The sequence below is a fragment of the Salarias fasciatus genome, chromosome 3 (genome assembly GCF_902148845.1).
Source record: "Salarias fasciatus chromosome 3, fSalaFa1.1, whole genome shotgun sequence".
Classification (NCBI taxonomy): domain Eukaryota; kingdom Metazoa; phylum Chordata; class Actinopteri; order Blenniiformes; family Blenniidae; genus Salarias; species Salarias fasciatus.
The window spans coordinates 4,084,666-4,099,955 of NC_043747.1; the positions used below are offsets into that span (position 1 = coordinate 4,084,666).

General features: G+C 44.4%; 2 protein-coding genes across 3 annotated transcripts in view; both read right to left on the reverse strand.

Moving 5' to 3' along the window:
* LOC115408404 (GTPase IMAP family member 7-like) overlaps positions 1 to 15,290 on the reverse strand; it is a 693,369-nt gene that overhangs the window by 536,932 nt on the left and 141,147 nt on the right. The window lies entirely within an intron of this gene.
* The window catches only part of LOC115408329 (uncharacterized), a 197,142-nt gene that overhangs the window by 26,519 nt on the left and 155,333 nt on the right, over positions 1 to 15,290 (reverse strand). The window contains exons 8-11 of one of the 2 annotated variants that reach the window (XM_030119032.1): positions 15,023 to 15,259; positions 14,732 to 14,956; positions 12,847 to 12,898; positions 5,835 to 8,471 (exon numbers count right to left, since the gene is read on the reverse strand). In XM_030119032.1, the coding sequence (XP_029974892.1) occupies positions 7,375 to 8,471; positions 12,847 to 12,898; positions 14,732 to 14,956; positions 15,023 to 15,259 (1,611 nt within the window). In that variant the 3' untranslated portion in view covers positions 5,835 to 7,374. Of the gene's footprint in view, positions 1 to 5,834; positions 8,472 to 12,846; positions 12,899 to 14,731; positions 14,957 to 15,022; positions 15,260 to 15,290 lie in introns of those variants that run through there. The other variant, XM_030119041.1, reaches the window with a different exon arrangement.

A 15,290-nucleotide genomic window follows, 5' to 3' on the forward strand; every position in this document is an offset into this window, starting at 1 on the left:
GATTTAGCTGAAGTATTTGTGGGCTAAACTTAAAGATTATGTGGCTCAATAAGCTCAGCTAAACCTCCAAGAGCAACACTGAAGTCAAATGTCACATTAACACAAACTGAGCAATGACAGTGGTTACAGGTAGTGAACAGGAGTAAGTAAATGATCAAGGTGTTTAGTTAGGACAGAAAGTCCATATGATTCACCAGACTTCACCCAGAACCGCTCACCAACAAAATGGTTTGTCATTCCTGGGAATGTGTTCCTGCTGTCGACAGTTTATTCCAAACAATTGTGATTTTATTGCTCCCATTAGGTCTCTGACTGCATGTTTACAGGTTTCCTGGACTCAGCTGCACTGGAAGCATCCCAGGCCCTGCAGTCTTTGTTCACTTTTCAGTAACACTTTATTTGAAGCCCCCCTGTATAACACATTATAAGTACATTTATAAAGTATTATAATGCCATTATAGCACATGTAGCTGTAGTTATAAACATTCATAGATGATCACAATGCCAGGACCTAACTCTAACCCTAACCCTAATCCTATGCTTTATAGTGCTGTATTATTATGGTTATAAAGCATTGTGATCATGTAGGAGTGTTTATAACTACTTATGTGTTATACCGGGTGCTTAAAGTAAAGTGTTACCCACTTTTCTGTCTCAACCTGTCATTCCATTGCTCCCGATGTTGATGGAACTGTGAGGTTATGGTTCTGATTGTTCTGGTAAAATGAAATATCATAATGTTCTTTGTGTTAACAGCTAAATGTTCTTTACATGTTCGCAGCTTGCTTCATGATGCACCAGGCTCGGGGTGTTTGGGACTGACGCCAGGGAGGTGAATGTTGAAGGACATGCTGATAACATGCAGCTTGTGTTTGGGTTGTTTTCATAGCAACGTCTCTCCAGACTGCTCAGCCCCTCCTTCACACTCTCAGCAACTTTCTGGGGAAGAAAAACAGGGTTTTTTTCCTCCTGCTCAAAGTTTCGATTACCAAACTAACCCATTGTGTTGTGCTGATGTCTGGGTGTGTATGTGTGTATATGGTGTGTCTGAGGGGGGAATGGAACATCAGGCCTCATCATTCTCAACAGGTCACATCATTCTGGTTTACCGGGCAGGTCTCAGTGGTGGCAGAGCAGCACTGTAAAGTGTTGGGTGTGTGCAGCTCACAATGCAGGTGGAGGAGAACGCTGTGGAGAATGCTGCTCACCCTCCACCAGGCAACAGTGAAGATGTTCCTGCTCCTGCTGCTGCTGCCCCAAATCACAGTGGGCTGGGCTGTTTGCATGCTACTATCAGGTAACAGTCCAGGAGTGTTTGCCGGAGGAATCTGAGCCTGAGGGATTATAACTTTGTTGCGTTTTTTTGAATCGCTGAATTACTTTTCCACGGAGCTGCCGGGCTGGAGAAGAGACGTGACGGAGACCAGAGGACTGTGGATGTTTACCAGCTGCGAGTAATTAATTATCTGCCTCTGGCCCATTCAGTCCTGCGGGGACATTCACGTTGGACTGTGGGGGCGAAACTTTGGACATTGAGGAGCATTTGAGGTTTATTTCATGACGTTCTGCGTTTTGAGGTATTATTTATTTATTTATTTATTTATTTATTTTTGGGGGGGACTTTTAATTAAATTTTTTTTATTAATTTTTTTGACCACTCTTTTGCTGTTCTTGGCCCGAAGCTCTGGAACTCTCTTCCTCTGGATTTAAAGTCTATCACTGCACTTAATGTTTTTAAATGTCATCTGAAAACGCACCTTTTTCATTTAGCGTTTGATGTTTAGCCCCTTTTAGTACTTTGTGTCTTAAAGTGTTTTTACTTATTTATTTTGTTTTACTCTGTTAAGCGCCTTGTGCTCCGTTTGGCCGTTGGAAGGCGCTTTAGAAATAAAATTTGATTGATTGATTGATTGATTGATTTTTTAATAACGAGTGAACAAAGTATGTTGTCAGAGGCAAGTGATCAAAAAGAAAACCAAAAAGCATATACAATAAAATATGCATAATGTGTAACATATATTTTCACAGTTTTCACAGCACAGAACGATGCAGCATGTTCACATTATGCACATTTATACAAATGCATCATTTTTTGTTAAAGTTATTAGGAGCGCTGGAGCAACGAGTGGCTGGTCTTCTGTTGGGGGGTTTCTTGGTATAATAAATGCTGTGTTTTGGACTCACTTCTATGTTTCTGGTCTGTTTGTTAATCACCCTGCTGTGACTTGCTTTGGAAAAGACAGGCGAGTCGTTACAGACTGACCATCTGAAAAGATACAGAAGTGGAGAAACTCTTGGTGTGTTAGAAGGAACTTTCTTCCATGACGATTTATTTACTTATTTAACAGGGACAACGCATATTGATCAACACTTCTTTCTCAGTAGTAGTGTAAATATGGCAGAGTTAGCCATGGACTAATTTTCATCTGTATGATGAGAAAGGCTGCTCTCAGGAAGCCTTGAATAAATGTTATAGCCGTCCTGCTGCAGTGCAGAGAGCAATCAAAGGGAAACTAAACAGTTGGTCAGCGAAGCAGGAGTCACTCAGATTGAGTTTAGATGTGTGTGTGCTGAAAGTTCGGCAGTATGCTGACGTCCTTTATCCAGTCGGCGTGCTCGTACGGGTCCACTCCGTTCTTTAGGGTCAGGGTCTATGGCTTTTTCCAAGTTCCTTTTCTCCCATTTTTTCTCTGTAGGATCCTGCACTGCTCTCTCGCTTTGGACATATTTTTTTTCTACCATTCAGACGTCCTTCTGTTTTTTTTTAAATTGCTGAATTGAGTAGTACACTGCATTACGTCGCAGTCAGCTCTGAAGGGTGAAAAATACACTGGTGATACTCTGTACTGTTAAAAGAAGCTTTTGCTTGCTGATGGGTCCTGCTGGAATGCGGTGCCTGCACGAACCTGGTACAGATCATTATGACCCCTGCCCAGGCCGCCTTATAAGGGATTTGTTTTGCTTAATGCTGCTCTTCAGAAGATTCTTAGTAACTGATGTAATAGTGACCACACCTCAGAGAAAGTATAAGACAGTGATGGATGAGAACCGCTTTGGCTTTTTCACTTACAGACTCTGAACTGTGTGAGTCTGCTCCCTGATTGCATCTTGTAATAAAAGACATCCTTTCTGCTGGACTTTGGCTCCGACTGATTTCATCCTCTCCCAGACAGAGAAAAATCTTTCAGCTCCCAGGTGATAGCGTTCAATTTCATGGTTTACATTTCCCGGCCTGCCCCGTCCATCATGCATTGCGTGAAAGTCACGTGGTCTTCCCAGCTCCCGGACTTCATGTCTTCAGCCTGATCCGCCATCAGGCTGCTGCTGCTGCTAGCTGAAGCTAGCTGCTACTGCTGCTGTTGCTAGCTGGCTCCGCTGTGTCTCAAAATGCTTCACAGCTGAAAAATAGTGAAATTAAAACTTCATTAGTGTCTTTTTTATGTCTCTGTCCACATCCTCCAAGCATGGACCTGCAGCCAAAATAAATCACAACATTCATTTAACATGCAGAGGAATGTCATAGAGTTGTTTAAGGAATTTAAAAAGTTTTGAAGTAACAGACACAGTGGCCCGCATTTATCAAACGATCACACAGCTGCATACATGCCTACAGCCATATGAAAGACAGGAATAGCATTTATCAATATGATCGTGATCGAACGGAAGGATGAACTCTCACCACAGGTCTGACATCGTGGAGCTACTTTGAGTCAGTGTGGATTTGCGGTGCAGCACAGAAAAACCTGGCGGAGCGTGAAAATAATTATAAAGCAAACCTCAAACATGCCATAAACCACAAGCAGCACATATTCAGTGAAAATTAAAAGAATAAAAAAATGAAATAATGCCCTGACAGAATATCTCATAAAATTTCCCCATGTGGGAATAATGAATCATTTTCAACTTTAAATAACTCCGCTAGTCCATCCCGCCCTGGAGCAGGAGGCTGTTTCAACAGTGAACAGAGACGCCTTGATACGGAGCAGCTTCAGACCCAGCAGGGGAAACACTGCTGTTTAGCCCCGAAGAGGTGTGTGACTTTATTTTGGCCTGTGCAGTTTTACACAATATTGCATTGGCCGATAGAGTGACTTTTGATGCACCGGCGCATCAAGAGGAGCCGATGCGGGAACCAGAGGCTCCACTGGAGGCTGGACGGAGGAAACAGGACCTGAAGAACCGCTACTGAAATGTAAATAAACTCTAAAGTTTAGCAAATGATTTATTTAATCAGTGATGTGATGCCAGCAGCCTAGAAATAACAAATTAGCTGAAGGGAGATTAAATACAGACAGTGGACGTTTTGTCAGACATTTTATTGAGACGTCTATAAATTGTCATTACTTTTGTTCAGTGTATTATTGATTATTGATTTTCTCCAGCCTGGTCACTACTGCGGCCAGTAAACGGCAGATTTCTCTTTATCTTTCCAGGATCTCTGCCGTGATGACGATGGGTCTCGGTCCAGAAGCATCAGGAGTGGATGTCAGGCGCCACCCTCGGTGGCCTGAGTTCCGGGTCCTCTGCAGTCCGGAGTCCTGCTCAGCACCGGGTCTGGTACTAGATGTGTGTGTCTCGGTGAGACCATCACCGCTGTGGGGGGGAGACCGGGCCACTGTGCCGCTCTGAGACATAATTAAAGGAAACAATAAAGATCTGAGCTGTATAACGTGAGTCAGCCTCATTATTTGTAATATCAGGGTTAAATTGACGGACCTATAATCTGCTCAAACCTCAGCCGGTGTCCGGTCGTCCAGACAAAGCTGTTCATCGCTGCAGTGATCGTCCTCCATACAGCGTTTTCTATTCTCCTTTAATTCTAGTTTTTATTCTTCCACAGAGCTCCTCCTGATTCACCTCCACCTCAGGCCTGAGAGGATCCGTTTTCAGCCCAGAAAAGTTTCTTTTTTTGCCAAGATTTAATTAAGATGTTAATGATGACCAAATTCAGCCGCTGATTTTATCAAGACCTGATCATTCAAACGCTGAGATCGGTGAGGTTTAAACGTTTCCTTTATCTCCTTCAGGCCCCGTCGTACGGTGAGCTCAACGCTCAGATTTACACCCAATTCAAAGAGAGTTTGATAAATGAAGGCCAATGTCTGGTCTTGCCCACACCTACAGGCATATTGGGCGACAATTTTAACATTCTGTCCCAGGTATTTAATATTAGGTTGGAACCAAACCCTGTATTGGCTCTTTTCTGTGTTTTGGAAGGTCATGTACAAGTGAGCGCCAGGATAAAATATTCTCTGGCCTTCACTTTACTTCTAGAACGTAGAGCCATTCTTTTCAAGAGGGAAGACCCCAACCCTCCTGTGCATTCACAGTGGTTACAAGATGTCACGTCTTGGCTAAAACTACAAAAATTAAGATTTTCCTTGAAACAGAATCTTAAAGCATATGAGACAACATGGGGCCGTTTCATGCAATTATATCCAGCTCTTTGAAAAGAATGTGCTATAATATGGTTGCATTTTCGTGAACATGGCAAATGGTGCGAATATTGCTCTAATGCGGTGACAGGTTAGGAGGGTTTACTTTGAATTTTGTTTTGTTTTGTTTTTTATTTTTCTTTTAGTTTTTCTACACCAGCCACTGCACCTGTGCATCCATCCTGGTAGGGGATTTACAATTATGGTTCTATTCAGCTCTGAAGAACTGTGCTCTATGTAAGTCTATTGCCTGCCAACTTCAAATGTTTTTGATTATTTGACAATTAAAAACAAATTTTGATTTAAAAAACTAAGGCCAATGTCTTTTCACACATATATTCTGCTTTCACATGCATGCATTCTCCTAAATAAACAGACATATTTGCAGATGTAGCGGGTCCCAGCTCAGTCCCCGCTGGCAGATATATGGATAATCCTTAGAAAGGAGCGCTCTGGAAATGTTGAAAATATTACAGAGAAATCAGCGACGCTGGACAACTGTTGCTCATTCTCCATCCATCCGGATTATGTTTATTTACATCTTCATCTTAACTCTGTAACTGCATTAATGATTGATTTTCTGTTATTCTGTCTGCTGGGTATTAAAGCACAAGCACACATCACCGGGGAAACATATTGCTTCATAAACATCTGTGATCACATACACCGTGGGTAACTGACCTGTAAATGTTGAAAATATTACAGAGAAATCAGGACAACTGCTGCTCATCCTCCATCCATCTGGATGAGGAGGCTTCACTCTGCTGGACGGTGCTGCCCCCCTGTGTCCATTTGGAGAACAGCATATCATTGTACACTTCATTCTGTCTCTCATCAGGAATCCATCAGAATAAAGTAAAATACCATTGTAATGGGAGGAAAAGAAACAAAAAGTAATAATCTCAACAAAACACATGTTTTGTGAGAATCACACATCTGTACAAAGAAAATATATGCATGTAAGAGAAGTATGTATGTAGGGATGTGTGTGAGTGAGTATAGTGGAAAAGGAAGTTCATCATTTATTGTGCTGTGATTGGCTGAGAAGCTCCAGTGGGTGGGTCCTGTTCAGGTCATAGTCATCGTGGCAGATGGAGAGGACTCTGGTGTCCTGCAGCAAGCCACTGGGGTCTTAACAAATATTTTATCATCCCCAGAAGCGGTGCCATCCTTCTCCTCCTCGCTTGAGCGGCAGGTCACCGGTACACCAACATGGTCCAGAATGGGTTGAGACCGCTTCTCAGTCCTGACTGGAGCGTGCTGTGGAAAACTGAAACTCGGAGACGTGGTCAGTCGCTCACATGAAGGCAGCGCTGACAGCTCGGACTCATCAGGCACACAGGAGACACGTGAAGGACGCCGGGACAGTTTGGACATAGGAACGGCTCTCAGACAGCCGAGAACTGGCTCTCTTTCACTTAAAAGATCCGTTCAAATGAACGACTCGTTCACTGAACGTCACACCACTGCTGGGTGTCCTAACAGCGTTAATCATTTATTAAGACTTAGCTGAGTCTGACAGAGCATCTAGAACAATTAAATGCTCTGTCAGACTCACCTAAGCCTTAATGGGTGATTTTAACAATTTACTTCAACTGTACAACAACCACACGTTGACACCGTTAGGTTTCAGGTTGTCCGCTGCTTCAACTTGTGGTTCACTTCATTCACAGTGTTCATGCACACCTTTTTTAAAATTTAGGAATCTGTTTCCAGGGACTCTAACATGTTGATAACAAGTCAAAATGTAGTTTACTGCTGTGCCCTCAAGTGTACCGACTTCATTAAACAGTGGGATCATTTTACATCTCATAATCAAACACACATCATTAAAACACACACTTATCTATGACTGCTGCATTTTAAGCTAGCTGCTGTCTGTTAGAGGCGTATTACCCCATAATTAACTATTTTTTTTGTGAGTGACTGAAATGTCTTTTTAAAGCAGCCTTAAACTTCTTCTTTTTTCTTTTAAAGCTTTTGCTGCATTTTTCACTGCATCCTGCACTGTTTCTGCTTCCTGAGCTGCTTCATGTCCAATAACACCGCCCATGACGCCTCCTGCTGCAAACGCAACAACTGTAGTTGCACCCACTACTGCTCCAACAGCTACTGCTGCTTCCCCTCCCGCCACTGCCGCTACTGCTGCACTCGCTGTTGCACTCGCTGCTCCAGACACTCCTGTTAACACTCCGACTATCTTCATGGGGATTCCTGCTTTAGATATTTGTCTCACAGCCATTGCAACTACCCTAACCAGAGCCTCTACGCCAAAAAAAGCTCCCAACAAAGCCCCCGTTGTAACTCCGGCCAATTTGATCAGCAGTCTGTTTTTCACGAGGCTTTTGGCCTGGTTTCTGATCTCCTCTGGTGGCAGGTTTTCTGGAGATGACTGCCTGATTTGCTCCTCCTCTCTCTGGATTTCTCTCTCCACAGCTTGCAGCATGTCGTTGGTGTAGCATTGGCCGTTTCTTTCCACCGTTAGCTTGTCGATGGTCTTCAGTAACTCTTCCCTCTGGAAGCGGTTGCTCCTGTCGTTCCAGTATTTGTTGTCGAAGACGTGACACCGGCCGCCGCACCTGTTCACCAGGTCGCTCAGCTTTTGATTCTCTCTGATGAACTTCTCGATTTTCATCCCTTCGGGGAGCTCGTTGCCGAAAGTGAAGACGACCACGGCATGTTTCAGAGCGTCTTCAGAGAAATACTCACATATTCTGCTGATGACGGCTTGCTCCTGCTCTGTGAATCTCTCAACTTTCAGCACAATGAGAAAGGCGTGAATTCCAGGAGCACACTCTGTAATGCACTTCATGATCTCAGGCTTCAAAGCCTCCTCTGACCTTTCTGTATCAAACAAACCAGGCGTGTCGACCAAAGTGATCTTTCTGTCACTGACATCTCTGGTTTCAGATTGACATGTGGCAGTTCCAGAAACAGAAGAATGATGTACAGTGAACAAGCCCTCTCCGAGTATGATGTTAGCGAGGCTGCTTTTCCCACTGCCAGTTTTTCCCAGCAGGACGATCCGCTTTGACTCTGAGGGAGAAAAGAGACTCCATTTAAGCATATCTTTAATCATGAGGTTTTTTTTGTTTTTGTTTTTTGTGTGTTTTTTTTTGTTTGTTTTTTACAGCAATTTGAAAGTACTATGCCAACAGGAGTGAGTTTTTCTGTCTGTAACATTGAAGTTTTCCACATTTGCTTTGGTGCATTTTGTCACATCACCTCTGTACAGCCCATTCCCAACAGGGCTGGTACACTTTAGGTTCCTGAGGGTGAAGAGGGATAACGGCCAGCGCCCACATACTGTGGAACGGCTCCGCTACGCTGCGTCGCGCAGTTCACAGCCCTCACGCAGTAATTACGCACCCATTGAAGTCAATGAAGTCGCAGGCAGAGCGCGCCCACTGCCTGCGCGAGTGCTGCGTCGAGCATCCGCCCGCCGTCGTACTGCGAAGAGCTCTCCGCACAACTTCGGTGCAGTTCTATTTTTGCCGAAGGCGCAGCGGAGCCGGAGTCAATTTCCCATAATGTCAAAGTACCAACAGGAAATCCAAAAGAGAGCAACATCCGTTTTATCAAAACAAATTACTACAAAAGTTGACTTTTTTTATTCCGAGGCATATTATTTATATATCTATCTATATAGATTACTATTGAAGCTGTCACACATGTTTTTACATGTAAATAAAAGCGTAAATATACACTTTTATGGATGAGGGTTTTATTTTGAAACCTGAACACGCTCTGGCGTCGCAAAACAAAGGAGTAGTGGAAGTTTTTAAACTGGAGAGCAAGCATGGTTGATGAAGAGATACTGATCCTGGAGGAACAAGAGCACAAAATCCTCTCTGACACCAGTCATCCTTTTTATAAAGACACCAGCAGAAAGGAGAACACTCGGGCAACAATAGCTGAAGTTACTGGCGTGAGTGGTGAGTAAATTGTAACGATATAAAGTGCCTGATCAAACATGTTTTCATGGAGATCGTCATGGAAACATAATCCCACACATCCGCTGAGCGCATGTCTGGTCAAAGGGCAGAGTGCTGTGGCGCAGCCGTACCGCATCAGGTGGGCGCACTAGTACGGCTGCGTGAGTGCTGCGACCTGCGCGGCGCAGCGCAGTGGAGCCGTTCCGCTGTATGTGGGCGCTCGGCGTAATCGTCTCGGACGCGTGTCCACACGGCGCATCAATCAAAAAGTTCCACACTTTCTCAATGTCTTTGGGTGCGGCAACCCCTTTATTTTTCCGTGCATGAATCCCACAGTTTTACAGGTGCCAAGCTTGGCCAGGTGAGCTTACAAGCGCTCCATTCCCATACGATCCTCCCCACCACCATCTCACACGCCGCTCAGACATGGTGAAAAGACTGTTCGCTGTCTCTCTATGCACACCTGCCCCTGATCAACTGTGAGCCTCCACAACATTTTGTCATTTGTGAACATCATAGTAGCAGTTTCTCAGTCCCTCCAACAAAAATGCAAATACTTTTAGACCTGCAGCAATAGCCTGCTTACAACTCGCTGTTGTTTTATAACATTATCATTTGCTCATTATCATTAGAGACACTTTCCTCATTGCATTGTATAAGATGTAATTCACTGTGAAGTAGATAAAAATGTGTGTCCAGACAGACAGGAATGTCTGGATGAGCATGAATGATTCACACTAATGTGTACGTTGGATGTTCAGTTCTAATATTTACTGCGATGTTTACTTGTTTGCAGAGCTTTACCTATAGGGAATTACAGCTAGGAAGTTGGAATGGTGTGCCAGAAACACACATGTCTATTTCCAAGGAAATATGCTGCATTAAACCTCTTGAAGAATACCACTGCTGACTGGTCATTAAACAAGTGGTGTCAGAAGTCAACCCTGGCAAAGTTCCAACTCGGGGTGGGCGGTATAAACGGTATAAACCGTAGCCTATGCGATATAAATTTGGCCCACGGTAGGGATTTTGGTCATACTGCCCAACCGCGATAGCACATTAAGTCCTCTAGGTGGCAGTAATGCAACGTTTTAGATGTCCGGTTCCCCGAAGAAGAAATACACAACAACAGCGATGGCGGCGAGCGGTGAACAAATGGAGGAAGAGCTCATGAAAAAGATTGGTGCAACATCTAAAACAGCGATCTGTAACTGGCGGCCCGCTGGCCACACGGATAAAACCATGCTGCTGGGGACCAACTCAACACAAGGAGCCACTGATGCCAACCAGGCAGGCCTTGGGAGAGAGGTGCTACTGATGTCTGTAAAGTGGACAAAAGGAACTACCTTGAAGAAGCTGACTGTTTCTCCAGATACATTGACCTAGCCTGACATGACGGGGGCCACGGTGAGGCCTCGCCTCAGCACCATCTCCGTGAGGTGGGGTTGTCCCACTACCTTCTACCCCTTTCACACTGGCCAATAATCCTGTTTAAACCCGCTAATTAATCGGGTCCTCATGGCAGTGTGAAAGTGTTCACTCAGCATTAGACCCGGGTTTTTCAACCCTGCATTCGACGCGGGTTTTTAGCGGGTCGCTACTATCGGCTTTTTAGTGGGAGGGGCGACAGGGAGTGTGAAAGGCAGACATGAGTCAACAAGGTAACTTACGCGATGACGTTGACGTAGCGTGGCTACGTTAGCGCGCTAGTTGTTGTTTCTGGACGCAGCGCGAGATTTCCTTCATCAAGATGACCCAGTATTGGCAAGATAGCGAGACCAGAGTGCTGCTCTGGATCCGTGGGGAAGAGGAGATTCGTCTACAGGTAACGGGGAATGAGCTCTAGCTTGTTGTTTACTTTCGCTTTGCTCCATCGCGCTGATGATGTCATCAACGCGGGACACTATCGGCGCAGGAAAACGCAGCGACTCGGCTCGCCAGCAGGCGGGTCTGCAGGCAGTGTGTAAGGACTCAAAAGGCGATTATTAGCGGGTCGAGAACACGGGTCGACCCGCTAGTTGTAGTGTGAAAGGGGTATTAGTGATTGATGATGGACCACAGTTTTCTGGACAGCAGTTTCAGGAGTTTGCAAAGGCACACGACATCCACCATGTCACAACGAATCAGCATTATTCCCAGTTGAATGCTGCCGCTGAACGAGCTGTGAGAACTCTGAAGTAAAACAAAAGGACCCTTTACTGGCTCTCCTAAGCTATAAAACAACCCCTATTCAGGCCACAGTCCTGCCCAAGTAATGTTAGGATGTCAGATATGGACTCCTGTTCTCATACTTGGAGACAAGTTTCTACTCCAGTGACCAGATATGTCTGTTGTGAAAGCAGCAGATTCCAGAGTAAAGAGCAAGCTGCCTCATTTCAAGCCTGGTGATTCAGTTACTGTCAAACTTGACAATCGGAAAAGATGGACCAGGACTGCAGCTGTTCTGCAGAGATCCTACTTCAACGGCACAGTGCATGGAGACAGATGGCATCTGCATCTGATAAACCCATTGCTTTCCCAGCCATAGCTTGTGGAGGAAGGAGAAAAGGACAAAGGGATAGCTGAGACAGCAACACACAGAGGACATCACCAAGAAGAGAGAACAACATCATCAGCAGACGTCATGACCATGACGAGAGGCGGAGTCATCAAGCAGCCATCCCACCTGAGAGACTTTGTCACTTGAAAGACTTTCTAGTTCATACACTGCCCTGAGTCAGAATAATCCTCGGCATCTATGCAGGTGACCAGTAGCCGACCTGGGAGCCTAGTTCAGGTCATGTTTGTTTGTCATGTGTTGGGATAAAAGAGAGTTCTGTTTTTGAATCCCTGTGTGAACTGAAGCAGCTCAGAATCTTCAGAATAAGAGTCAATGAACAGTATTCAGTCAGGTTAGCTGGCCTGTTAAGGAAGATATAAGTTTAACATTTGTCTAAGATATTGTCTACATTTGGTTTATGGTATGCTAAGATAGTCAAACAAGTAAAGAAGTGATATATTGTTGGTTCTGAGATGAATATGTCGATGTTCACCGAATGATAGTACAATAGACCTGAAGGATATCACTGTCAACTGGTCATTAAACAATACATAGGAAGTCTAGCTTTTGTTGAATATAAGGGTGGATTTTTCCTTGAGCACAATGCTGTGAATAAATTGGAATTCCAAAGGGAATATGCAATAAAACTAAAACATCCATAATCAGTGTCTTGTCTTGATTTTTTCTCACTTTCGAGAAATGAATATGAAATGAATATGAATATCCATTCTGAGCAAGTGACACGCTTTTGCAGGTTATCAACAACTTTTTAGTGTGTTCTAGTTGTTTTGAGAAATGTATAAACTAAATCTAAATAGTAATATGAGAAATCCACCAAAGTGACTGAGAACACTGTAGTAACTAATTAGTAGTACGGTAGTCACGGTAGTACTTCAATATATTTTTACACCTGATCAAATGTCCATTCAATGCCTACCTTGACCTTGAACCTGGTTCCGATGAATCTCCTCCTGAGCAGACCTGAAGACCTGTTGACCCAAATCAGTGTAAAGTTTGAAACCATGTTAGCTTTTTGCACAACTCATGTTTACTTAAAGCTTGTGTCCCGAGTTTTGAAAAAGAGAGGTTTTTTTTTAATCCAACATCTCAGGCTCCGCCCTCCCTCTGCTTTCATGAGCGACCAAGCCACGCCCCTTTAATTGTGCACATGCATTATCTGTCGGGTGAAAATGAGAGCCTCCGAGTCCTACAGCATCCTCCATGTTGAGCTGTTTACGGTGGATGTTCAGCAGACAGTGGATATATCCGAGGTAAGCTCGGCGGCTGCTGCATAGCTAACTCTCCTCTGCTGGGCGAGCGGCCGTGCTCTCTGGCTGCGTGCACAAGTTGATTGACAGCATGACAAGGCGGAAGCTTGAAGTCTATTGGCTGAAACTGACCGGTGCTTTTTCGGATAACATGGGGGTCTATGAGACGAAGGCGGAGCTCATAAATAAATTTTTATATTGCTTTATGTTAATATTATATTGTAGTATCGAACCAGACTGACACATTTAAGCTCTGTTGAAAAATTATACATACGTTGGAAACTAAAGGAAACTCCAGACACGAGCTTTAAGGAAATCCAAATGATTAGCTTCTTTCAGTATCGCTTTTTTCGCCTTCAACAAATATCATATTCAGTAAGAACCCGGATGAACAATTATTGATAAACATTTTTTTAAAAGGGAAGATAATCAAAAATACTTAAATGTGTGTTAGTATTTTCTAGTTCTTCACAAGTTTCTGAAAAACTCTGAATCCTTCTTTTTGCTGTAAGTTTGCTTGCCACAATGCTGCATAATATTCTAGATTTTGGAATCAAATTCGACTGTGCAGCTGTTTTCTGTTCTCGTTGTGCCTCCAGTTTCAATGAATTCTTCTCACCTGTTGGGTTTCAATGGTTCCCTGAGTGATCTCTACGTGGACTCCGCCTCCTCGGGTGGTTCGTCCTGTTTTCTCTGACATCACGCCCTTACGCAAGTTAAGCCCCTCCCACAAGAATGTTCGACTAACGCCCCTCGACCAATCACGGTTCGAGCCTCATGGGCTCTTCTGATTGGTCAAAGATACCTGGAGCTGTCGAGATTCCTTTTCAGCTCAGAACAGAGACAGATGGAAACGTTGCGCCCTCGCGGTAGTGCAATTATGCTACACTCCTAAAGGATTATCAATGGATACTCTGACATTTAATCCAAAGAAAACACAGAAAAATTAGCATTAACTAGCAAAATCCTGCCTACAGCACCTTTAAGTTCCACCTCACCTTTTAAGAGCGTTGCTCAGGTTACCGATTTGGGAGAGTTTATAAATTCTGGGCAGTTTTGGGGTATCGAACCTGCGGCATCACACCTGGTGGCGCACTGTGCACGGCTGGTGTTGCACCTGCCACACACCTCACATGGCCTGTTGTCGGCGCATGAAGCATGGTCGGCAGTACAGACATGAAATTAGATAACATCTGCAGAACAGTGAGGTGTACACCTGGTCAGAACAGCCACCCTGATAACGTCACTGAGAACAGAGTCTTTGACCATGTTGATTGGTCTGCAGTCAGTTTCCACCCATTCAGTGATCTCTTTAGTTAGCTTCATCAACGTACTTTCGTCCACAGGTCTGCAGCAACTCTCACTCTCTAAAACTGTACTTTGGTAGAACTGAGGCAACCTGGGCTGAGGTGCATCTGCTGCTCCTGAGTGTTTAGGGTGGAGGTGGTAGCTCAGAGTCGACGTACTCCGGTTGTAAAATATATGTATTTAAATAAAAGTACAATAAGTCTGTCACAGTCATCAGGTGAACTGTGCTCAGAGAGTTTGCTTTACCTCACTGGACACGTGGTCGTCTGGGTGGATGACAATGCGGACCGTCAGGGGTCTGCTGCTGGTTCTTTGTTGTTGGAAGGTATAAATTCCTTCCAGTAAAACCTTGGCTACGACAGCGATGGGAAAAGGCAACATCAGTCCAGCTCCGAGTACAGGAAACACCACGGATCCAAACCCTCTGCTGTCACATGTCGTCAGGATTGAATCGATGCCCATTTTAAGAACCTGCAGAAAGAGGAATCCAGTGAGAATCACTCAGTATTCATAATGTGTCTTCATTTACACACTTACTTCAACTGCAGCCCCATCTGGATCTCCGTTCCAGGGACAAAGACTGAGGAAGAACACTGCATGTGAAGGGAGTCCAGGTAAGTTCTCCACCAGCACGGGGACGCCCACCATCACTTCAGAGCCTGCTGCTGCTTCAAATGCTGCCGTCAGCTGTGGCCCAACCCGCTGGTGTAAAGTGTTTCCAATCCTTGAAGTTTGAGGATTGTAGCCGATCATTGGTGATACCAGTGCATCAACCTGAGAACAGGAATCCACAGCACTGACTCAT